The 25,720-nt window shown below is 41.4% G+C and overlaps 2 protein-coding genes across 2 annotated transcripts in view; both read right to left on the bottom strand.

Annotated features, from left to right (window-relative positions):
* The window catches only part of LOC308282228 (calcium-binding protein 5-like), a gene marked incomplete at both ends in the record, with an annotated part of 32,660 nt that extends 20,623 nt beyond the window's left edge, over positions 1-12,037 (bottom strand). The window contains 2 exons of the mRNA XM_080722573.1: positions 2,798-2,980; positions 11,960-12,037. Of these exons, the coding sequence (XP_080578699.1) occupies positions 2,798-2,980; positions 11,960-12,037 (261 nt within the window). The remainder of the gene's footprint in view (positions 1-2,797; positions 2,981-11,959) is intronic.
* A 92-nt stretch (positions 12,038-12,129) lies between these two features.
* LOC308282227 (prostaglandin D2 receptor 2-like) lies at positions 12,130-22,300 on the bottom strand (the record flags this gene model as incomplete). Its single annotated transcript, XM_080722572.1, has 5 exons — positions 12,130-12,133; positions 16,520-17,731; positions 19,928-19,939; positions 20,627-20,697; positions 22,250-22,300. 5 exons carry the CDS (start codon positions 22,298-22,300, stop codon positions 12,130-12,132), a joined length of 1,350 nt encoding a protein of 449 aa, XP_080578698.1.
* Positions 22,301-25,720: the final 3,420 nt, after the last annotated feature.

Here is a 25,720-nt window from a genome sequence, read left to right as displayed (position 1 = left end):
AGACAGACAGACAGACAGACAGACAGACAGACAGACAGACAGGCAGGCAGGCAGGCAGGCAGGCAGGCAGGCAGGCAAGCAGGCAGGCAGGCAGGCAGGCAGGCAGACAGACAGACAGACAGACAGACAGACAGACAGACAGACAGACAGACAGACAGACAGTAGATAGATATATACAGTAATATGCTGCTGAGGGCCAGAATGAGAATGGAAAAATCTCTATATTTCGATGTCCCACTGTTTCGAATCCCCTGTATTCCGTTAGGGTTAGGTAATGATAAGGGTAAGGGTTAGGTTTAGGTTTAGGCTTAGGGTTAGGGTTGCGTCGGCAGGTTAGCGTTCACCCGCTGCGGCAGGTTAGCATTCACCCGTGTTTCGGACTACTAGCCGCTCAAAACAATGGCACATTGGAATCAGGAACATGCACAACATGCAATTATGATACACACTTCTTATTAAATGAAATGTACTGGCTGGTTATCAAATTGTGATTTAATTTTTTTAGGCTATCTCCATAGCCTAAAATGCTAAGAAAGATTGCCTAGACAGTATTACCTTTTGTTTTTGTACAAAGCCCAATACCTCCACTTCCTGATAAGATTGCAACAACTTCTGAAGTATGGTAACTTGCATGATTAGACAATGTGTGCAGATTGCTAAACAGATCTTACAGGAAGTGCACAAGTTCACAGGTACAAAAAGTACAAAACTCATTCCACCACTTCCTGACTTCCTGATAAGGTTGACCACATTCTACATTGAAACTGGCTTAAGTGCTGTTCGGGTCATTTTGACCCGTTTTACATTTTCATTTGGAAAAAAAAGGTAGAAGTTAAAAATGTTTCCACCTGAAACTCACTGGCCTTAAAGATTCTTCTCAGATGAACATGTAAAAAAAATATTTTTGCACTACACCCATGCTACACCCCCCTCATATTTTTTGAACCTTAAGTGCTGTTCGGGTCATTTTGACCCGGAAGCAAAGAAATACACAGTATTATGCCAAAACACAGACACACAGTCACCCCCACTTCTAACACCCCCATTCCGAAGCCCCATTCCGAACCCTCCCCCCCTTCCTATAAGCATGAGCAATATTGCCCAGTATTAAATGAAGTCGTTTTTTTTACATGGATTTCAGCTAAATCAGTAAAAACGCCTAGCTCTTTCAATGTTTAATGTGATATAGCAAAGCAGAAATGCAAACATTTACCAAATATATCATATGAATTGTTTGGTATTGAGTCAAAGTCAATGTATCATGATGATTTGTTAAGTTAAAATTTATATTACTGTTGTTTTTTTTAAACCAAATATCCACCGGGTCAAAATGACCCGAACAGAACGAAGGTGTAGTGAATCTGAACAGAACTTAAGGGTTAAGGGAGGACCAAGGCAGACCACGGTCAGATCACACTGCCTCTAATTTATCAAGACAGTGGTGTCTCAGCGCACCAATGCTTGACCGAGAGTGTGACTGAATGTCTGTATACAGTATGAGGCGTATGCAGAGGCCTATGAGTAGCAACAGCTGCAATACTGCTGGGGGGTTAATAATAAAGGCCAAACAAAACCGCAGTCCACAGAGTCCACAAGGTTCAATGGGAACAGCTCATTGCTGAAGGAGCATACAGTACAGATGGGCAGTATTTTCTGTAACTAGAAAAGGGTGTTCCTCTGAGCAAGGTATTTGCCAGGCTGGCCTACCAGGGCTGTATGACTGGTGGGTTGCAGCCGGCAGTACCGGAGGAAGCTACGAGGGGAAACAGTGTTTCTATGACATATGGTTCAACTTTTCACATTTTGTAGGTGCGCTCTAGAGCCCCCCAACATGCAATTCCAATTTGGGGTTGATTGGAAGTTGTGTTCATAATGTACTGTACTAGGCCTGTAATGTTTTGTAATAGGCCCTGCCCACAAATGTTTTTAAGGCCATTAAAGGCAAACATTATGGAATGACATGACTCACAAGAGCATTTGTACCTACTTTGTTGAAAGAAGAGTCACATTTCTGCAACAGTGACATTTCTAACACTTCTGACACCTGCAATGTGTGGAAGTGAAATCGCTTTTGTCTCTGCGTTTATTTAGAGGGCCCTCAATATTTGATACATTTTTGATTGGACCCTGCATTCATTCATTTTAATAAATGCGCAGAACATTACAGATATACAAGCTCACAATGAGTCGCAACCAAAAAGATTTGGTATAGAAGGAAACTAGAAGACCAATAACAGTTGCAACTCAGGTGTGTTTCTTAAAGAATAGAGGGTTAAGTGGTCAATAGACCACAATGGTACATGGAAAGTGTCTTGGCATCCCCACATACAGTAAGCTAGCCTGGGATCGCTTCCAATTTCTGGCTTTTGATCCGGTCGGGAGTGGAGGGCGTCCTACTTCATTTTGTAGTCAAAACGGACTACACTTTAGCCGGAAACACCAAACCGGAATCAGTTTTAACCCAAAACAATTCCCCTGCGCTGGCATGCTCAATGAGATAATTTTAGTACCTACCCAATAAAACCCTTGATGCGGCGTACTCTTTTGAAAAGTTTGTTTGGTATATCCATCTTTTAGTCCAACTCGCAACGACTGGCAAGACTACACTCCATTTGGGATTGGGGAAACAAACGGGAAACCAAAACAAAGCGACGCCGCTTCTGCCATCCAGTCTAGGATGCCATTCGGTCTAGACCTGATCAAACAACCTGTTTAGTAAACGAGCACCAGGCTTTCCCCCGAGAAAGCCTAGTGACGCGAGGTTACAGTAAAGCATAACCCTTTCAGAGTTTCCTACCTGCCCAAAGACAGAGTCGACAATGGGCCTCAGCTTCCTCCTTTCTCCCTCACGGAGCCAGAGGTCCTCGGGGTCTCCTACGGGGGAGGACAGACTCAGGGTCTTGGCTTTGGGTTTAGGATTCCTCTTCATACTGGCTGAACTCCATCTCCTCAGGGACTCCATCTTCTTCTTTATGGATCCCTGCAGGGACGTGCAGAGGATGTTAGAGTGGCAGGGGCTGAAATTTCTGAAAGGGCCTTTTGGTGAAAATATCGGAAATAGCAGACCTCCAAGCTTGGAGGTCGGCTATTTTCGGTGCTTGATACCACACTGAACTAAGCATGAGGTCAATACTGGAGATGTGGCGTATGGCATGGATTTTTACACAGAGAGGGCAATTCTTTAAACATAAGATGCTGCATTCAAGTTTAGGTGAGTTGAACAAGACAATACTCTTGAATTCTGCCTTCAGGTATGGCATGGAGAGAGGGCATATTGCATTCCTTTCATCTTAGTAAAAACTGCATTCATGGTCTGGAGAGGGCACTTTTTAAAGACGGCTAAAAGGGCAGGGGCTCAAGCCCCCTGTCTATGTGTGCACGTGCCTGGATCCCAAAGTCTAAAGTTGAGGAGACGATCCGCAAAGCAGGCGTTTTCAACTGATTGTGAACCAGGGACCACCACCCTGACTAAGAATCAACCTGCATGGGGACCACTGTTGTGTTGGATGGGGATATGGACTAAGATTAGTGCTTTGGTAACAATAGCTATGCATCCCATGTCTATGCATCCCACTGTTTCTCAACAAATAGTAGGAGCCTGCAATTAAATAATGACAATTTTATCAAGCCCAGACATTATTTAACTGAAATATGCGAGTGGTCCAGACCTTCCACTAAACTCATATAAACTGATACTGGTTTGTATTTTATGTATGAGTGGGCAGACACATGTGATTCAGGCTGGATTATATGGGCACAGCTTGTCCCAATAACGATGACTCAATCAGGCAATCCGGTAGGCCTAGACTTACCCTTCATGACAGATCATCATACTGTAGGCCACCAGGTCATTTAGTACACTGTTACGTGGAAGAAAATATTGTGTGAATCCCTACCCTCCTCTAAAACCGCTCTTAAAAGTCACAGCAATTGGTTGAAATAGGCTCGCCAGCCGTGCTGAAATGAGCATGACAGCAGATGGTAATATAAGATTTGAAAATGGATTAATTAACTGGAAAAATCAGTTGTGGAGCTATTTTGCATGGGAGGTTTGGCTGATGATCCGGTCATCAAATTATTGGTTGAGAACCACTGGTCTAAGGCTATTTCTGCCGCCGCGCAGACCCGTTTTAAGCCAGCAAAAAAGTTATGTGCACTCGCACGGACGCACGTGCATGTGCATGTGCGTGCACGCACGGGGAGTGCCCACACTTCCAGACATAGCCTATCCTTACCTCTTGTCCTCTCTACTCTACTGTAAATACCATTCATTTAATCTTTTTTTTTTAACGATATTTTCTGCATAGTACTGTGTTTTATTTGTCTGTCATTCAATGTTATATACGTAAAAAAAAGGACCCCAATTGAAACGAGTCCTGAGGCTTTCTTGCGGCGTTTATCCTTTTAGTTGACCAATCAATCAATCAATCAATCAATCAATCAATCAATCAATCAATCAATCAATCAATCAATCAATCACTTTCACTTACTAAATGCTTGGTCCTGACCAAGCATTTAGTAAGAATAGCACATACAATACCTGTTGAAAACCCTGCCACAAAGTATTGAGTAAGTAATGTTGAAAGGCATAAAATAATGAATGGATTCACTCTACATAATACAGTTGGAAGAGATTCATTTTTGTCAGTTGTAGACTACAAGATGAGAAAGAGTGAGTGAGAGAGAGAGAAATAAATAAATAAAATCTCTGCATACAAATACAAAATATTACACACAGTGGCATTAATTCAGCAAAAGCTAGGGTATGGCAAAGATGAGGGTCCTCATAAAAAAAAAAATCGGGTTTTGTCGTTTTTTTCCCCCCGGGTTTTTACGGTTTCTTGGTCTGGATATGGCAGCTAAACTTGCAGCTACTTGGCATGTTAGTAAACGTGCCACAATTAACAATAATGCATTGCACCTGTGCAGCTGACCTGCGGAACCTGGGAATATACCATTCTGTCAAGATAGGGAGAATTCAAGTGCGGAGAATATAATTATAATACCTTGTTAAAGTGACCATTTTGTTACATTTTGCATTTGTAGTTTTATTTTACTGTTATTTAACAACATAATAACCAGCACACAAAGAGACATTCATGGATTTATATTTAAAAGTAACTTTTATATCCCCCCCTGGACCCAGGGTATGGCAGCTGCATACCCCTGCCATAGCCCATTTACACCCCTGATTACACACCCATTAACAGGAGCATTTTGTATTTAGCCTACTAATAGTATTACATTATTTGAATGGGCAGAACGCTGCACATAAACTATTTTTATACAATATAAGATATTGTTGCTGTCGGGCAGAAGCATTTCAGGAAATGGAAAAAATAACCTATATTCTCCAGTGAGTTCAATGTAGTTATTATCTAGTAACAAACTCTTGTTAATACTTTTCATTGGTTAAATAGTTATAAAACTCACAGGCTGAGCTAACCACTTTCAACCTGGGGTCCCTATTCTGGGCATGTCATTGTAGGTGAGAAAGGTCTTAGGGTTAGTTAGGGTCCACATTTTTCAAAGCCTTTCAAAAATAGAAAAGAAAATCAGACGTACAAGCTCACTATGCATTGCATTGTGACATGTGTTGGACAGTAATAAAGTACATTTACTTGATCTTCTTTTGAAAATGTATTGGATTTTTTGTATGGCTACATTTTAATACAGCAGTGCATTGATATTAAAAAGAAAATGTACTTTATAACTTGACGGACGGTTGTGTACTTTTTCCATCTGCGTGTTGTGAGCTTGTAGAGTGACAAGAAGAAATATGACAATCACAAGAACAGAATGCTGAACCACACCCCTGTACGTAGTTTCATTCAAATCAGATCCCTAATGAAGTCTGCAGTGTGATGCCAATCCTTTGGTAATAATGACCGTGACCTCAGGTGCATGATGCTGAAACAGGAACTCATTCAAGCTGTCCTGGTAGGAAGAGTGTTTTTGCAGGTCCGAGTGTGTCAAAAAAGCAACTGGTTTAAGGCAGCGGAAGCTTGTGATTGGCCTAGACCTAAACCCAACCTTAACCCTAACCTCAGTAAAACTAACGCTGGTGAATGCTAACCTGGTGAAATTCTAACCTGCCGACACTGGTGAATGCTAACCTGGTGAATGTTAAACTGGTTGGACCAAAGGTGCTTAACTCAGTTGCTTTTTATTTTTGATACACTCGGACTGAAAGACTTGCGAAAAACACTCTCCCGTCCTGGTACAGAACCCTTGTATGAACCTTTAAGCGTATGAGTGTAACGCCCAGGATTGAACCCCTGGTCTCTCGTGAGGAAAGCAACAACATGTCAACCACTGGCTTAAAAGGGAATACCCCTTTGGCCTTGGGAGATATTAGGCTTTTGGTCATCAGGCAGAGACTCTGAGCCACTATTGCTATACTCATTGGAAAGCAAACATCTTATCCACTAGCCTAAAGGGGAATTCCCCCTTGGGCTGGGGGAGATATTAGGCTTTTTGGCCATCAGGCAGAGGCTCTGAGCCACTACTGCTACATGGGTACAAAAGGGAAACAGACAGATGGGTACAAGGGGTACAAGGATATTCATAAACGGGCGGGGCATGCATTCCCAATTTCGTTCCCGACATACATTCCCAAGCAGGGCCGCCGATATGGGGGGGCAAAGGGTACTGTTGTCCCCCCTCCCGGAAAGGGGGGGCCCTGCGGTGGGGGGGTTCCCGTTGAAAGGGACTCGGGAGCAGTCTAGTTTGTGAAGGAAAGATTTGAGTGACTGTAAAAGAACTTTCTCCCAAGGTAAGATTAAGACATCATGCGTTATATAAAGCTAAACGGTTCTGCCGGCGTGTAGAACTCTCTGTTTAAAAAAAAATATATACTTTAAAAATGAATAATTTTCATAACATTTTTATACTTTATAAACGAATAATTTCCTGTGAAAAACCTGTATAAACTGAGGGGGGCCCACGTGGAGAGGGGGCCCAGGTCTTTGATCTTGACCCTCCTCCCAAACTAAAGTAGGCTACAGTAGGTAGTAAATGTACTTTGTTACAGTCAACACTGGTCTTCATTCAATCAAAGCCTCATCAAAGACTATCACCAACACCTGGCATGTGGCTGTCCTTCATTGGTCTGTTGTCTAGAGGATGGGGCTTTGATTGAGTGACATCACACCATGCACTTTCTGTTAGTGTGCCCTGAGTCAAACCAGTTTTCAGTGAATGCTCATCTGAAAACCTGATTTTGGTTGTAAAGAAACATATGAATACTTTAGAGACATGCAGAGTGCAAGAAACAACCAGATTTGTCATGGTTAAGCTCCAAAAACATATAACCACAGAAAGAAATATAAATGTTGGGTGGAGTGGGTATTACTGTAAAATCACACTGCCACCATTCCAGTGAGGCCCTAAGCCCTAAGCCATTAGATGTAAATGTACTGTGAAGTGAACAAAAATAAGCATTATATGGAAAAATATAAATTGCTGTTTTGTCTTATAATCCCGTAAGAGGTGGGTGAACTTTGACAATACACGGACTACTGTATATTTCATTAATTCATATAAACACTGCAAGGAAACTCAAACTGACCTTTTTCACTAACTTTCCCTCTGGTACTCCCAAAGATGACGTGCTTCCTGCTTCATTCATTTTGGCTGTCTAGTTTCCCATGCACATAGATGTCCGCTTTTTCTCTCTTTGTCGCTCCCTTATTCTCTCCCCCCCTTTATTTATCTCTCTACAGCATCTGACACTGGTTGGTAATCTGAGGCATCTCTCATACTGTGATTGCTCCGCCTTCTCTCTCACCCACCCACCTCTCTTTTTCATTCCTCTAGCATCCACATCCCTCTATCGCTACCACGTGCACATATCAATATCAAATTGTATTTATATAGCACATTGCTTTAAAATACAATACAGTGCACACAAATTAAAGTGCACAGATGAAAAGTAGGTCATAAAACAATAAAAATACAAATATCTTTGTTAGTTAGTTAGTTAGTTGACATGTTGTCAGAGAGTGATTCTGGAATTGTCCGAGAGCGTCTGGGTCACCAATGTAGCGTTTGTTGTAGGGCTGTCCCCTCGTGGCCGATTAATCGAGCAATCAGACGGTTTGAACTTAGTGCACTGAGCCCATTTGTTAGTTGATTAATCATTTGTTAAATTAATTTGTCCATGCACATCTTTTGCAACAACAAACTATGAGCCAGCTAGCGACAACAAAGCACAATATCAACTACCTCCCTCTCCCTCTCTCCTTCCTGCCCTCTTTCTCCATCTCTCCCTTCCTCTCTCTGTCTCTCTGTCTCTGTGTCTCTCTCTCTAGATTTATGTATGTACATAGATATGCATACTGTATGTATTATGCACAAACAAGCAAAAACATTTTGTTTTATAGTCTTTGGTGTGACTCGGTCGGGGGATTGACCCTCCCAATCTCACTATAGCCAGAAGGCCACATGCACTCAGTACAGCTGATTAAATTGTTCCCCTTGGTTTCTTGAGGACTGCTTTTACATGTGCATTTCTTTAATTCAGTGGTATGTGAAGCATTTTTAAAGCAATTCCACTGTGGGTTTAGTTGCGGTGTGGTGGGGGTCGTTCAAGGATAAAAATGTGTGTGCGTGCGTGCATGCATACAGTACATACGTGTGTGTGTTAAAATGGTCTTGGTACAGTAGCAGTATTTTCTTTATGTACATGATTATATTGATAGAAAATATTTCATCAAGAGCAGTAGGCCTGCAATCTATTATTAGCCTACTCTTACTGTATATAAAAACAATGTAATTTATTTTATTGCATCATGTGTTTACTCAGAAGAGAATTTTCACCTATAACTGGATTTATCAGCAAATTACATCAAACGTGTTGCAACATGTTGAACATAGCTGTAGAATCCAAAGCATTCTTCACTGTACAAAGTTTACAACGCTGATCCCCACTTCCACTTTAAGACAAAAGAGGAAGAGATCGTCTTAAAATGCTGGTCAAAATATAGGAAGATCTCATCTGCGAAGATTGCCCTGAGGGTGAGTACCAGTTATGGTTCTTGAATTGCAGTATGAATCCTTATTAAGATAACTTTTTAGCTGCTTGAGTGCAGGGGAAAAGACTGCAACACAGGTTTATATGGTTATCAGGGATGTTTCCATGTTTGCGAAATGTAGTCAACTGCCGGCACACTCCTGCATCTACAGTAGTTAAAGATATAGATAGATACCTTTATTATCCCAAGGGTGAAAATCAGTCGCCCGGAGGCAGTATTACAAAAAAGGGTATTGTTCCATTCCATTTCATGAACCATGTGAATAAAATGCAGCAATTCATAGAAAATGAGTGTGACCTAAGTCCTACTGAACTCAATATCTGAGCTTACAGTACGTAGTACATACTGCTGGACATTTATACAAATGTACGGATCAGAAACCTGGTTGACCATACTGACCTGAGAGATGTAGTACACTGTATTAACCCTGCCCTGTCTGTGTGTACTTGTAGAGCATGTGTGTGCTTGTGAAGGGGGGTTGGGGGGCATCCCCGCCACATGTTTACACCATGGTCTCTATAAAGACAGCACTGACGCACGAATCAACCTTAATACTCTAGTCAGCATCTGTCAGCTATAACTACGGCAGTGCATTAACTGCTTTTAAAGCAATACATACAGTACTATCCCTGCCAATCTAGCCACACCTCTCACTAAGTCCCACCCGCTCTGTCTTTCCGTCGTTCACAATAGGCCTATTTCATCCCTTTTCTCTGCCGTTTTCTTTCCATTCTTTTATGAATGTGTTTACTACCAACCAAATTCACTCCCCTGGTTCTGTCTCTACTAAATCAGTGTGGTCTTTTGAAGTATAAGGAGGAGTCCTGCTTTTTGAATGCATGGTCTGTATCGCTGGTCTGTCAGCTATGTGTCTGTGTTGAATGTTGATATGATCATCTCAAACTGTTTTCCAGAAGGAGCAAATGCATTCGCTGTCCCTCCTGTTTTCAGCCAATAAGCGCAGTGAATAAAAAGGATTCACTTGTAGCTTTCACTAGTATACAAGGAGAGGAGATGATGAAGTCTGCACAGAAGGAAGTAGACAGGTTATAAGTCAGAGAAAGGGGAATTTAAAAATAGAAGTGTGGGCAGGCTATGGCCCTTCCAGTTCTAACCTGCAGTAAGGTGTGACAAGGCTAAGCTGTCCTTTGACACCAGTGACCTCCAAGCAGAGCATGAGTCAGCCCATTCCAACCCACTGTGGGGTGGAATGTAGGCCTATTCCTTGCCCCCTTTAGTCATTAAACATCGGACGAAGTCTGCACCGGCGTAATGCAATCCTCCAGGGCAGGATGGGGTCCTTCTACTCCTTCCATGGACCATGTGCTCTCAAAATGTGTGCAGATCAGTTTTATAAGGTACTATTGTCTTTGTCTCTATCCCAGTAGAATATACCAGTTATGTGGAAAACATCATGCAATGTATGTGCCTAAATTAAATATTGGGTAAAGAGCTGGATCTAAGCACTATTGCCTCACATCAATGAAATGCTTTGAAATGTTTTCCTGTGTCACATGGGTACATGGGTACCTCAGGGTCCGGATATATATATATATATATATATATATATATATATATATATATATATATATATTTACAGTGTTTTACATTGCAGGCAAAGCAATGAATCTTCACTTTTTTGACAATTCTAGTCTTGCTCTCGGCTAAATAAGTTACTACGACTCACCTTATCAAGACAAAGTTAACAGTTGTCAGATGGTGTGAGGGAGCCTCTTTAACCACTTACACTGTATGCTCAGGTTCCGTACTATTACTGTATCTTGTCTGTTTTCGCTCCCCGGAACAGAAACTGCGGCTTAAGTGCAAGAGGGCCCAGTCTATATTGTTTAAAGGAAGCTCTGGTAATTTGAAGTTAGCAGGTCTCTTTTATGCTTATTATTATTTTTTTTATCAAGGTTTGCTATAAGGTATTATAGCAAACTGTTCTTTTCTATGCAGCTGTTTGTTGGAATGGAGTCTTTTTCCTTTATTAGTCCAGTGTGGGCTACTCGAAGCACATCCCATCCAGACATTGGTGGTCCGTTTGAGGTGCTGTATATTTGTTGTTGATAGTTCCTCCGTAGACCAGTACGCAATTACATTCAGCCATACATACATTAAGCTTGTTAAATATGATCTTTTAACCTTAGAATTAAAGGCTCTGAGTCATTGTCAGATTGTAACTGAGATATTTTGAAAAGTAAAAGACAAAGACAAATATGAGGAGAGAAAACGGAGTAAGAAGATTTTAAGATTAGTGATGGTGGTGCAGAGTGTTTCTCTGATCTGAGGTTTGGTGTCTACAAGGAGATAGTCCCCATGGGAGTCAGCCCTGATGTCATCTCCTATAAGTTGGCAGGAATTCACTTGCAACCTGAAGAATTTCACAAAGAAGTGGAGGGCCGTTTATCCAATGGGGCAAACGATACCATACTATTGGACTGCAGAAACCTTTACGAGTCATAAGTCATAAGTCAGTTTATTCATGAGAATGCATTCTGCCAGATACAGAGAAAAGCAACATTTTTCATACAGGAATTAGATACTCCCCTCAAAGGAGGGCAGTAATGGCGAGTGCCAAAGTGCGAGACATTGTTATAGAGAAAGGAACCCTGTGTACTTTACCAAGCATCTGGGTAGCACAAGGTTGCAATAATATGATCTCATCTCAAGTTGATGAAATAGGTTTAAGGTCATACTGATACAGTTTCAGGTTTACGCTATTGGAACTCAAATAATATAATGAGCTATCTTTAAAGACAACATAAATGTAAACACTTTAAACTACAAATGATTAAAATAGAAGCACACTATGAAAACCTTGTTATCAAGGCTAGTGAAAAGAGATAATTTGACTGGTAATGATTGAATCCACCGGCAAGACCTATAAATAGTAATGATAAATTCAGCCTAATCCAACCCACCTCGACACTTTGACACAGGTACTTGCCCTTCTCCAGTCTGGAAAATACCACACATTTATCACCACGCCCAACCACCATGTTGTTGACTACACTTCATGCCAATTTCACTTTTTGTTCCAAGTTACTCCCAGAGAGAAACAGAGTGTGAGACAGATAGAGAGTACATAACTCTAACTTTAGAGTAACACAACACAAGAATTTCAAATTACACATTATAAAAGTTCTGATGCACATAATTAATCAAAAACCTTTTAGCTACTTAGCAAACACACATCAATTCCTTCCCTTGTAGTAGTAGGCCGTAGTGGGTTATGAGACAATAGGTGAACTTATACAAATTCCAAGGCACTCATGATTTATTAATACATTATTTTTAACTTAACTGAGCAGAGTGCTTTGAGATTTGTATAAGTTCACCTGTTGTCTCATGGCACACTATGGAACTTATGTGTGTTTGCTATATTGAACCCTCTCCAGTGAGCACCTGTCTCTCAGTCTTTTGATATCTACGAGACCACGTTTCCTCTTTTCTCTATTACATTTTAGCTTCTTACATGGCACACATGGTGACTGAATTAACTTTCCGCGTGCATTTGGTGGAGTTTCTAAAAGTACAGCTGAACTTGTGAATTTGAATCAAGTTCACCAAAGCTGAACTACAGTATCCTTACAAATGTTCTTGGTGTCCATTCAAAATACGTTTAATTTGTTGCAAAATAATGTCATGTGATCACTGGGGGCTGGGCCTCCTCTGTGTAGGAATAGGCTACTTTGAGTATATGTTACATAATATGTTGATCAGTTGATCAGTAGGCCTACCTCTATCCAACATTCAAACAGCCATAGAATTTGCTGTGCAGCTTAATGCTGTTTCTGGGCCCGAAGGATGGCCCATATAAAGTCAATAAAATATGCACACTCATCTGCTCCAATGTAATTTATATTGACAACGTTTCAGGCCAATGCAAGGCTCTTCATCGGGTCAAACTTGAGATGTGTCCCACATACATAGACACCCACAGGTCACGTTATTAATTAGTGGCTGAAACAACACAATAGGTATAAATTCAGGGTTCAAAATGTACAAATCCAGTGTGTGAAAAATGGACAGCAGGATCATTAAAATGTAGAGAGGGATTTGAATAATCAGGTAACCTAATATTGGACAACAAAATATGATTTGCATGATATAGACAAAATACAAAATATAGACCCACATGCACACACACACACACACACACACACACACACACACACACACACACACACACACACACACACACACACACACACACACACACACACACACACACACAGTTGAGCCTCCTGCCAGGGAGCATATAAGGCAGGGCCACAGGGACACTGTAAAGCTAGTGCACACATCCACTCACTAGCAGGCCTGGCCCTTTAGCTGACTGGATAGTGAGCCCTGGGTTCAACTCCTCTCTCAGTAATCCTACATGATTGTGGCCTACATTGTGTGTGTGTGTGTGTGTGTGTGTGTGTGCGCGCACGCGCGCGCGCGCGCACACACACACACACACACACACACACACACACACACACACACACACACACACACACACACACACACACACACGCTCACGCATGCCCACAGAGGCAGAATGAGGAACATTGTGGTGGTAGACTTAGAAAGGATCATTATTTATATTGATCAAATCCAATCAAACTGAAAGGGGGCCAGAAGTTCAACAATGTTCTTTGAAAGCTCCAGGATTACAGGACCTGAAAAACACAAATTTAGGTTAACTCCCTTTATGCATAATTTAATACTAGACTGCTCCCTAGTGGTTGAAGTCTTGATCGCACATGCCTCCACAACAGGTACAATTTGAGTGTTAGAATTTGCTTGCCTTGAGTTGCTTGCCTTGAGTATTTTAGTAGTTGGCACAATTATATCAGATCATTAATTAAATCCATAAACCAGGCTCTAGATTTCTCTAGATTCTTTTTACAGGATAAACATTTTCCAAAATATGTGTTTGCTTTATTAAATGTATACAATGTGCAGTTGGTATAATAACACATACAACAGCCACATCAGCACAATATCTCTGAGGGCATCCGATACATAATTTGACTACACATAAACAAATATCAGTCACCTGAGACAAATAAGCGTCACAATCACCACACACACCAAACATGACTGGTGGAAACAACAATGGCTTCCATTGTTCATCATCAGTTTGTTTCAGTACTGTACTTGGGCACAAGACAACATTTAGCCACTAGACTTGCAACACCTCTTTTACATACGTTTCATTGTTCCTTACATGAGGCAGCAAAGGCCTATAGTATGCAATATTTAAAAGATGAACATGTTCTGTATAGGAATATGGATAGATAATGACTGCTGTCATATATATTTGTAAGTTATTTTGGGCGGCTTTTCTGAGCCTTTATTGCGACCGTCAGGGAGCAGTTTACTATGACAACCTCCACCGGCCGTCCGTCCGTCCGTCCGTCCGTCCGTCACACGTCACACCTTTGCCCTGCTCATATCTCCGCATCAGTATGACATCACACCACATGTGTACACAAACCTTTGTGTACGTTGCTGTGGCAACAGTCTGTTGTTGCTGGTCTGTTAGTGTACGTTAGCAACCACCTTAGCAACCATGGTTTTACCCTAGCAACCAACTGTTTACCCTAGCAACCAACTGTTTACCATAGCAACCATGTTTTTTTACCCTAGCAACCAACTGTTTACCATAGCAACCAGATACGCAGAGCAGGGATCTCCATATATGGGCATAAACAGGTGACATCACACTGATGTCAGATACTCAGAGCAGGGATTTCTCCATAATATATGGGCATAAAAGGGATTCTGTTAGGGATCTCCATATATGGGCATAAAAGGGATTCTGTTAGGGATCTCCATATATGGGCATACAAGGGATTCTGTTAGGGATCTCCATATATGGGCATAAAAGGGATTCTGTTAGGGATCTCCATATATGGGCATAAAAGGGATTCTGTTAGGGATCTCCATATATGGGCATAAAAGGGATTCTGTTAGGGATCTCCATATATGGGCATAAAAGGGATTCTGTTAGGGATCTCCATATATGGGCATAAAAGGGATTGTATCCCAGATGATGCCCTGTTAGGAGATCCACACTAACAGAATCCATATATGGTCCTACCGACAGCTGCTATAAGCCAACCCTGGCGATAAGGTCTGAGTCGAAGAAATGCTTCTTTCCTGGCAAGAATTGCCCCTTTATACTGTAGGGCTCGTTTGTGTATTGTATGACATCACGCCACATCATCGGCTGAGGACTGTGTGATGTCATCATATCTCCATATATGGAGACATAAGTTGCTCATGCCCAAATATGGGCTGGTGAGGTCAGACTTAGTGTGATGCGTAGGTTATCTCCATATATGGAGATTCAACTTCAATGAGTAACCATGGCAAACTGTCAACTGCCCGTATGTCTTGATAATTGGTAAAACAAACTTTTGGCCTATTTGTGGAGATAAGCGACCAACGGTCGCTTATCTCCCGATTAGGGAGTCTTACTGGTTTGACAGGTATAGGCTACAGTAGAGAGACAGGAGACACGGAGAGAGAGAGAACAGGAGAGAACAGTGTCATGCAGCAAATGGTCCACGTATACTCAAACTGGGGACTGTCAAGCATTAGATGACCCATTAGAGACCCATGTAATATGTGTGCTAATGACTCAGCTATAAGATTGCGCCATAAAAAACTATTTGTTTTTGGGGAAAGCGATACTTTTATTCCACATGATTTAAAAAAGTTCTGTGCATACACTATATCATTTTCACAAAGAAGTGTTATCTATACTGTACACTTAAATCAAAGTTAAATTAAACCTTTTATTTCTTAAAGCTGCATTAAGTATGTAACTTTCCTGTTCTACCCCAGATTTGAAGCCAGATCTCCTGAGCTGGTGACATTTTTAACACTGAATAGAGTCTGCCTGCTTACACTGGGGAGAAATTGAATATTGACATTCAGTCCAAAATTTGTGTCAAATCACCAACAGGATCTTGTCAAAGTTCATGTCCAATTTAGACACCGGATCTGTCTCAATAGAACAGCATGGAGACCATATACTACCACCCCAAATTATATTGTATTAACATACTCAAACAAATGACATAATCAATCTTTAATTTATTTTGGGGGGCGTTTTGATATGGTGGAGTGGAGAGAGAGAGAGACAAGAAACACATGTAGCAAATGGTCCAGCCGGCCGGGCCGGGAATCAAACCAGGTACTCATTGTCAGTCATGTGAGCCCATGTGGTACAGTATGTGTCCTACTGACTGTAACCACTCAGCTATCGGGTTGTCCCTTTTGCATTTATTTCTGTTTGCTCTACCATCTCCATCTCCCTGGCTTTGAAGTGGTGTAGAGGATGGGTAGACAATAATGGGGAAGGATTGTGAGTATACTGTTGGGGTGACCCAGGACAGCCTTGAGAGACTGGAGATGCTGAGCTCACATCTCGACTGCCAGCTCTCCCTTTATTCAGTTTTCTACCGAGCCCTGGGACTGACATTTTCCTCCCTCCTCCTTCCTCTAAGAGCCCTTCAAACACCGCCCCTAGGCTCTGTCGTATCTTCACACAGAAGTCGGGGCAGCAGAAAGCGTACAGGATGGGGTTCAAGACCGAGTTCAGGAAAGCCAAAGTTGAGGCTATGGGCAGCCCCACCTCTACCAGATGCATCTTCTGTCGCCGGTCAGAAGGTGTGCTGGCCACCGAGGCTGCCGCCTCAATGAGGCAGAAGATGTGGTAGGGAGCCCAGCATAGTACGAATGCCGCAATTACAGACGTCACCATTTTGGTGAAGCTTTGAGATAGCTGGCTGGTCTGGTACGCTGAAGTGGAGGGGAACAAGGAATGTGATTTTGAGGACTGAGCACAGCTGCGGGTTGGAGGCTTTAGCAAGCCATTAGTCATTTCTGCACCCTCTGTAATCTTTGATAAGTCATCCGTTTTTGCTACAATCGGTGTATCAGGCAGCCTGGGGGAGCTCTGCTTTCTCCTCCTCGCCCTCTTTCTCAGACTGCGAACAAACAGAATGTAGCTTACCGCAATCACCACTAGCGGGATCCAGAAAGCAAGCAGCATCTTTGAGATCGCTGTTGCTGTTTGCCGCACCTTACAATCCCTCTCAAGTGTAGCTTGTCTGGACAGATAGGCAAAATGATGGTAACACAATTTCCTCTTGTCCCGTCTCTCTGTGACGTCCCGAAACAGGAGGTAAGGAAAGGTGTTAGCTATGGCCCACAGCCAGCCCAGCGCGCACACCTTCCATGCTGCTGCCAACGACCGGTGATTTTGACACCACACCGGCCTGGCCACCAGGAGGCAGCGGTCTATGGAAATAGCTGCCAGCAGGAAGGCAGAAACAAACATGTTGAGGAAGAAAATGGAAGTCTGAGCCCGGCAGAGCCCGGCCCCTAGGTCCCAGCTGTGGGAGCTGTGGAGGTAGTGCGTGAAGAGGGGGAGGGTCAGAGTCGCCAGGAAGTCAGACATGGCCAGGTTGAGCACCCAGACGGACGCCACGGTGCGTCTGCGCAGGCGGAAGCCCACCACCCACAGGATGAGGGCATTCTCCAGGATGCCCAGGCAGGAGACCAGGCCGTGGACACACACCACCACGGGGCTGGCGGTGTTGTTGTTGTGTTGGCTCTCCTGCATGAGCTGCAGCAGGGGACAGACCAGGTCTGGGCCATCAGAGGGGGAAGACCGTGCGTTAGACATTCTGTAGGGAAGAACAGAGGAGAGTTTGGTGAAGTGAACTCTGAATGAGAAGAGGAAGTGGAGGAAATGTCAATATCAGTACATTGTTACAGCAAACAATAATACAATCATATATTGTTTATTTGGACCCAGACTTCAGTTTAATTGAGTCATTGTACAATGTACAATAGAAAGTGACACTGCCATTTGAAATCTACAGTGCAGTATGTGTTCCCAGTGGTAGGCCTAAATGCCTTTGCACACAGCCTCCGATTCTCCGTGTGGAAAACCCTGACAATATTGTCAGAATCTGGACAAATTCTGACCCGGTGTGCATGAGGTCATAGAGACACCATGTGTTCATTTATTGTCCGTTGGACAATCAGACCCTGTGTTCAAAGGCATTTAGTCAAATTAGCTGTGTGTTCTTGGTTTAACAGTAAAATATATTCAGTCGCAACCTCTATCCACACACAGCATACTGACTGTATGACATTTGCATTGACCTAATGAATCGACATGAATGTAGAGCTAGTCAGTAGTTTAGTGTGGGGAATTGCTTCACCTGTTTCTTCTTGCTGAGAAATAATTTATCATGATGATGATCTAAGCCCTCACCATTACAGTAGTCTCAAACATCTGAACATGCATAAGCTTGTGTATCCAAGAGAAGGGGAAAAAAGTGAATAATCTGAAAGCATCATAATAGTAATGGTGACGACAACAGTGATGAGGGAATGATGAGTGGATATGCTATTGCCTGGAAACAGCTGATGAATAATACCTAATCATTGCTCCAATAATGTATGATGAAGCCAAATAAGTCATCATCTCCTTTGTTCATTTTGATTGATCATGTACAAATTCTTGGTTTGGGGTTAATGAAAGCCTGCATGGTTAAATACTGTAAGTATAGGCTATGTTTGCAAAACAATACTTGATATGAAGATAACACATCATGTTGAAACAGTAGGCTATTATTACATACATGTGACATCAAAGTAAAAACAGTACCAATGTCAGCTGTTGTTGTTGCAATGATCAATTTGAAATATCTTTACAGTTCACGTATTTGTGATCACCAGTACAATATTTAAAGGAGTAGTTCACCCCCAGAATGACTTTTTTTTCTATTTTTACTCATGCATGGAGACTTGAGTTCAATAATATTTTTTGTTTTAGTCGCACTTCTAAGACAATAATTTCATTACAACAAATGTACCCCCATTGATTCCGGATGGGGACCCAAATGCATTGCATTCGGGTCCCCATCCGGAATCAAAGGGGGTAAATATACTATAATTACATTTTTGTCTTAGGAATGCGAAAATTACCAGAAAATATTATTGAAGTCAAGTCTCCATGGCATGAGTAATCAATAGAAATAAAGTCATTTTGGGGGTTAACTACTCCTTTAAGGAAACATGCATATACTGTTAAAACCATCAAAGTGGTGTGATGACTGATGAGTCTTGCATCAGTACTTGTGTACATAGAATACAATCCTTAGTATTAATTTATGGACCACTACAGATCAATTTGGTTTCATTTCTACACTCTTGGAGTTAAAATAACACTGTTCAAATTTTACTTTGTATTTGGAAACGGCCATGGGCAACTGCCTAGCATTCCAACAACTAGGTGGGCAAGTGATCCCGGTCTCCTCTTCTTTAGAATTGTTCCACACTAGCATCACTCAAACTCTTTCTTTCCCCTTGACTCCTCAGTGAAAACGGCAAGTCAAAGCCTGTTCCTTTCCTACATACCAGCTCTTTTGCAACCGTGTCTGCACGCATAGACGATTATCAAGTAGTGTTAGACAAACAAAGAAGACCGCAATATGGCATTATCAGGGTGTGTTGTCCACAGAAATGTTACGTACGTTTATTTTAGCGTTGATGCAGGACAGAATACGTTACAAGATCAAAAAGAAAAGTGGTGGGAAAGGTGTCTTGTCCAGTAAAGGGTGTGGATTTGTGTGGACTATTCTTTTCTTTATAATAATACAGTACATACCATTTATATTGAGTTTTTCTGGGTAGGCCTACTCATCAGGGTGGAAGTCACTCTGAGCTATACCATATTAATAAAACAATTATATTAGCTTATTATTTGAAAGGAATGACAAGTGACTTGTTCCAACTGAGTTTTATGGGTTCATAGGTTAATGATTTGATGATTTGTAGTGCGCCCCCCCCCAGCCAGTTATTACACTTGCCCAGGGTGCAGTCTGAAGAAAGAGAAAAGAAGGAGACAAAAGAAAAACGTAGGACAAAACAAAGAACACACACACACACACACACACACACACACACACACACACACACACACACACACACACACACACACACACACACACACACACACACACACACACACACACACACACACACACACACACACTACTTTAACTTCATTAAAGAGGTGGTGCCATAGTTTTGTACTTTTTCTGTTTTGAATGTGTCTTAAGGAGTTAACATTACTCTAATAGACCCCCAGTTGTTGTTATAATATGCAAACATGTCTTGGACTGCTTTAATAAAATCTTCCCCTCCCCTTTTTTACCAAACAGCAGCAGCTGTGGGTGTGGCTAACTTCAGCTGGGTCACCATCCACCTGAACACCAGGCATACGTAATGAGCAGGTGGGTGCGGCCACACAAAAACACAATTTTAACACTTTCTGTGTACTTTTTTTGAAATAAATCTTCCCCCAAGTATAATCATAATACCCGATGATCATGTTTTAGAGGGGGAAAAAATCATGGCACCCCATCTTTAAGAAATGTTTGCGCCTCTGTCCCTCCATAATCAACATGCACCCACACTTAGCCAGCGAGCTTTGACACTACATGATAGACATGCAGCACTACATGATAGACAAGCAGACTTCCCGGTTGAACAAATACATCCATCACATCCTGCTGAACGCATCAGCGGATGTTTTCTCCCTCCTATCCAAGCCCTGTATGACGGACACTGTCACGAACTGTCAAGAACAAGAACAATACAGGGCAAAGGGAAACGCTTGCCTCTTCTTTAAATCTTTTTACGTTTTTTTTCATCATTATTCTGCTGTTATTATCTATGCTGCTGCATTGTCTGAAGGAAGCCAAACAAAATAAGTTTCACTCTTATGTAGCCTACTTGTACACAAGATGGAACCTTGAACCTTGAGGACATAAAACAATAACATACAGATCACAGGTTTCAGAACTTCTCAGGTTTTCTACAATAATGTATTTACTCATTTTACAGGGTGCATGGTCCAGAAATGTTCTTCAGAGGGATTACCAACACCCACGGAAATGTCCTTTAGGCACTTTTTATTTAGTTGGCACAGGCAGCATACAGTACAGATGTTCTGTATGCTGCCTGTGCCAACTAAGTAAAAAGTGCCTCAAGGACATTTCCATGAGTGCTGGTAATCTCACTGATCAATAGTATGTTTAGAGCCATTGCCACAATTGGCCTTTAATTAATTGAAATGCAGTCTAGGTTGAACCGTTAAATATGTATTTATAGATGTCAAATAATAAACTTTAACAGCAATGAATGAATTAGGTGTTATGCAACAAGTGTTCATTGCTATTCCGTAGATGCCCTATACAGCTCAAGGTAAGATCTTCTGCTTCAGGGTTAATGGCAACCATCTTTTGGGGATCTACCACATCCTACCTGCTAGGACCAGCAACCAAGAACATGAACCATGCTGGCAAAAGAAAAACAAGCAAAAAATAAGATAATTATTTTTCGAAATAAGACCTATCAATTATTAAGCATCGATACATTATGTGTCCTCAATACTGACTAGGCCTGATGAAGACCGAAGGGGGTCGAAACGTTGTCAATGCTTTAATCTAATAAAGAACTACTCCTGGGAGCGACTATTCGGTGTGCGGACATCCTCTTCTTCTTCCTATGTACATATTTTTGTCCAGCACCTGGTACTACTTTGTTTGGGATGTGCGTGCCTCCCCTTGAACTCAATATATACTGGAAGGATATGTTAGATCCCCACAGCATGAGTACAATCATACAATGCAAAAAAAAACAAAAAACAGGAACAGAATAAATACAGATGACTTCTGCAGCAACAGTTGCAAAAGTTATAACAGTATTAACAATGCTTTTCTTACCAAAGTACAGTAACATGGATGTAACAAAACAAAGATAATGGGCAAGAGTCAAGTCTTCCCTAATATCATAATATCATTAACATGATGCAACATTATGACATCACAATGGCATGTCATTATCATAACATTCAATGACAGATGCCATGGCATAGTAGTTGTAGTATTATACATTCAGCATGCATACACAGCATTTGAAGTCAGACACATAAAATCCATTTCTAACTCTGAGTACGAATGGAACTAAATGGATCCATAATTATTTTACTGTGTACATTCAGGCACATTCTTGTGTCTTCTGTTGCTGAATGTTTTTAAACTTCAATCAATCACAGGTGAAGGCACTCACCCCATATGCTGTTTGCTGTGTTCACATGTGGAGATGAAGTCTCAAGCATGCAGTACAAAGTGCTGCTCGTCCAGCCTCTTTATATTGTTGTAGAAGTCACTCATCATGGCTCCTGTTCTGTCCGACTGTCCCTTTCTGCACCTCTTCCTAAGTTCCTACTGTTTTAAAGACACTTGCAGAAGCCCCACCCCCACACACACTGCCCCACCCAATATACTCTACCATCATGGCTCATTCCAGGATGGATTATATCAGTTCTCTAGAACATTGGTTTCCAAATAAATGTGGTGTCTCCGGGACATTATGAATTAAAGCTCTATTTAATAGTGAAAATAGCAGATATACAAGCACACAACACGTCTTATGTCTATTAAAAAAGAAAAAGAAGGAAAAAGAAGGGGAAAAAAACCTTTGAAATAAAATGTAAAGAATTAGGAAGCTACAAAAACTGGGTTAGGGATGTTTACATGCTCTAGTATTCCTAGAAACTAGAGAACTGATAAAGATCAGTTCTCTAGCATTCCTAATTCCAGGAGAGACTCATTCTTCAGGAGGGAATATACTGCATCACTTCTCTAGTATTCTAGCATGACTCAATTCTCCAGGAGCCATTCTAGACTTGGCTGAAGTAGGCTACAGGAATGTTTGCCTTGCCTCAAACATTGAGTGGCCCTGGGGGTTTAACATTTTCACGCATACTTACAGTGAATCCTAATTGAAATCCCATATAATTCCACATTGATAGATAACTCAACTGATGTGGGTTTAGTTTGCACTTGTGTGTATTTGCATGGATTAAACACACCTGTATTACTTCCCGTGTGTGCGTATGTGCGTATAAATGGATCATCTGAACTAGAGTTGTCTTACTTTAAAGGAGCTATAGTCAACTTTTTCATTTTGGCCGTTGTCAGACTGACTTTGTTTACATCCCTCTTTTATCCTTTTATATGGAATCCATATAAAAGAATAGAAACAAAGTCAGCCTGACAACGGCCAAAATGATTATTTTATCGTTATTTTACGCTTTTTGTGGTCATTTTTGAAAAGAAACACATATGAAGCTTAATTTTTTATAAAACATTTTCGAAACATAATTCTTTTATTTTAGCATCCGTTTTTCAAGAAAAAGTTGACTATAGCTCCTTTAATAGGCTCTATGCCAGTGTTTCTCAATCTTTTTTTGCAGATTTTTGAATCCAAGTACCCCCTTTACCCGACAACAACATTTTCCCAACTGCAATTAAAACCATAACTAGCGGTATATAACGGTATAACCCCCCTTTTCAAGAATCTAACATCACAAAAAATAAAAAAAGGGAGTGAGAGTTTCAACACTGTGGCCATAACATCCATGACAAAAAAATAAAAATAAAAATAAATAAAAACAACACAACAAGCAACCTATACAAATAAGCCAAAAATAAGAAACTAGGGCTTGTGAAATATGAAAGAATTGTGGTGTTTCTCTGGAGGAGAGTTTCGCAAAATATCTACAATATCTCAGAATAGGGAAGAACAGAGAAACATAGCCCACAAGTGCAGATTCAAGTGCAGATAAACAGCTACTTTCATAACTTTTGTCTCGTCAATGGTTAAGAATCGAGACACAATTGCAGATAAACAATTTCTTTCACAATTTTTGTCTCACAAACAGTCAGCTATCAGACACATTAACATTTACACCCTTATTAGTCTGCAGTTTTGTAAGCTAAGCCTCTCTTCTAACTTGAATCTCACACCTGCCTTAAATACAATTTGTACTTTGCCTAATTTGACACTGACTACTGACAAACTACTATTAGTCCCATTTAAGCAAACTGTTCTGTCATGCTGATCTCACTCTGCTCATTGATACATTTAGTATAACATGTGAGTAGGCCTACTTTTTCCACCACTGATTTCACACGTGTTACCGTGTTCACTTTCAACATCACGGCAAATTAAACGGCAGCTTTTAATCTATGTATAAGGATAACAACTTTTAACAGCGAAGCGCCCGCGAAATTCTAGTACATTCAAACAACATTCAAACACATACCAGTTGCCTGGTAGCCTTATATGTAATTTGGCAACTATCAGGCTCACAACACGTTTCTCCAAGTGTCATCATTAAACATAACAGTAAAAGCTTTTTCTCCTTCTAATTCAATTGTAGTTAATTATTTAACTATGAATAATAGTATCATGGTTTATACTTCTATTTTTCTTTTGGGGGGCCATTATCTTGAGTACCCCCTGCAGTACCTCTGCGTACCCCTAGGGGTACACGTACCCCCATTTGAAACACTGCTCTATGCACAGCAGCCATATTGGAAATAAATTGGGCCTCTTCCTTAATACCTTCACAGCTCTTAACAATAAAACAATAAAACTAATTAGGGCTCTAGCTGAGAGCTCTCATAAATACAATAAATACTTACTATAATGTTCCCATCCTTGTTGACAATTGAGAAATGTAAATAAACTGCACTGTCATTCTTCCAGTTCACCTCTCTGTCACCATCTTCAGGCGGTTGCAATGAACTTCAATCCCTTGCAGAAGAAGTCCCTACTGTTTTTATTCAAGTGGAGTGATCAGTCCATTGATAATCCATTGATAGTCCATTGATAATTAATAATCTATCTATAAATGCGAGAAGTCTCTGCGTGTCTGTCTGTCTGTCTGTGTGTCTGTCTGTAATCCGCGTATCTCGAGAACCGTTCCTCCCACCGGCTTCAGATTCGGCACGCGCGTTCCCCGCCGCGGCACGGAGTGCAGTGCCGGGTCTCGACCCGACCCGACGCGCGGTTTTCCCGAACCGGCGCGAAACGTTCGGAATCTCCTTATGCGGGGTTGATTGTTGACATCAGGCTGTTCCGGAGGAAATCGGCGAAAGCTCTGACTCATTGTGACATCACTTCATAAAAGGCTCTGACATCACGTACGCCACATGAGTCAACAAAAAATCTCTGTGATTGTGTATGTATGTATGTAATCCGCGTATCTCGAGAACCGTTCGTCCCACGGGCACGCGCGTTCTCCATATATGGGCATAAAATGAATGCCCCCATATATGGGCATAAAATGGATTGCAGACAGACAGATACAGATATCTCCATATATGGACATAAATGGACAGAGGCAAACAAATGGTCATATATGGGCATAAAATGGACGCAGACAGACAGATACAGATATCTCCATATATGGGCATAAATGGACACAGGCAAACAGATGTTCAAAACGGGTCCTATGACAACAGTATACCTGTTGTCATAGGACAACAGGTATACTGTTGTGGACGCAGATAGACAGTTATCTCCATATATGGGCATACAATGGACCCAGAACTATAACTGCAGTGATCTTCATATATGGACATAAAATGGACGCCGACAGACAGACAGACAGATACAGATATCTCCATATATGGGCATAAATGGACACAGGCAGACAGATGGTCAAAACGGGTCCTATGAAAACAGGTATAATGGGGTTTGCATTAAAGGGCGGGGCATTCATTCCCTATTTACATTGTTCCGAG

This window comes from Nannobrachium achirus, assembly GCF_963921795.1.
Source record: "Nannobrachium achirus genome assembly, chromosome: 3".
NCBI lineage: Eukaryota > Metazoa > Chordata > Actinopteri > Myctophiformes > Myctophidae > Nannobrachium > Nannobrachium achirus.
This window is presented reverse-complemented; position numbering and strand designations above follow the sequence as displayed.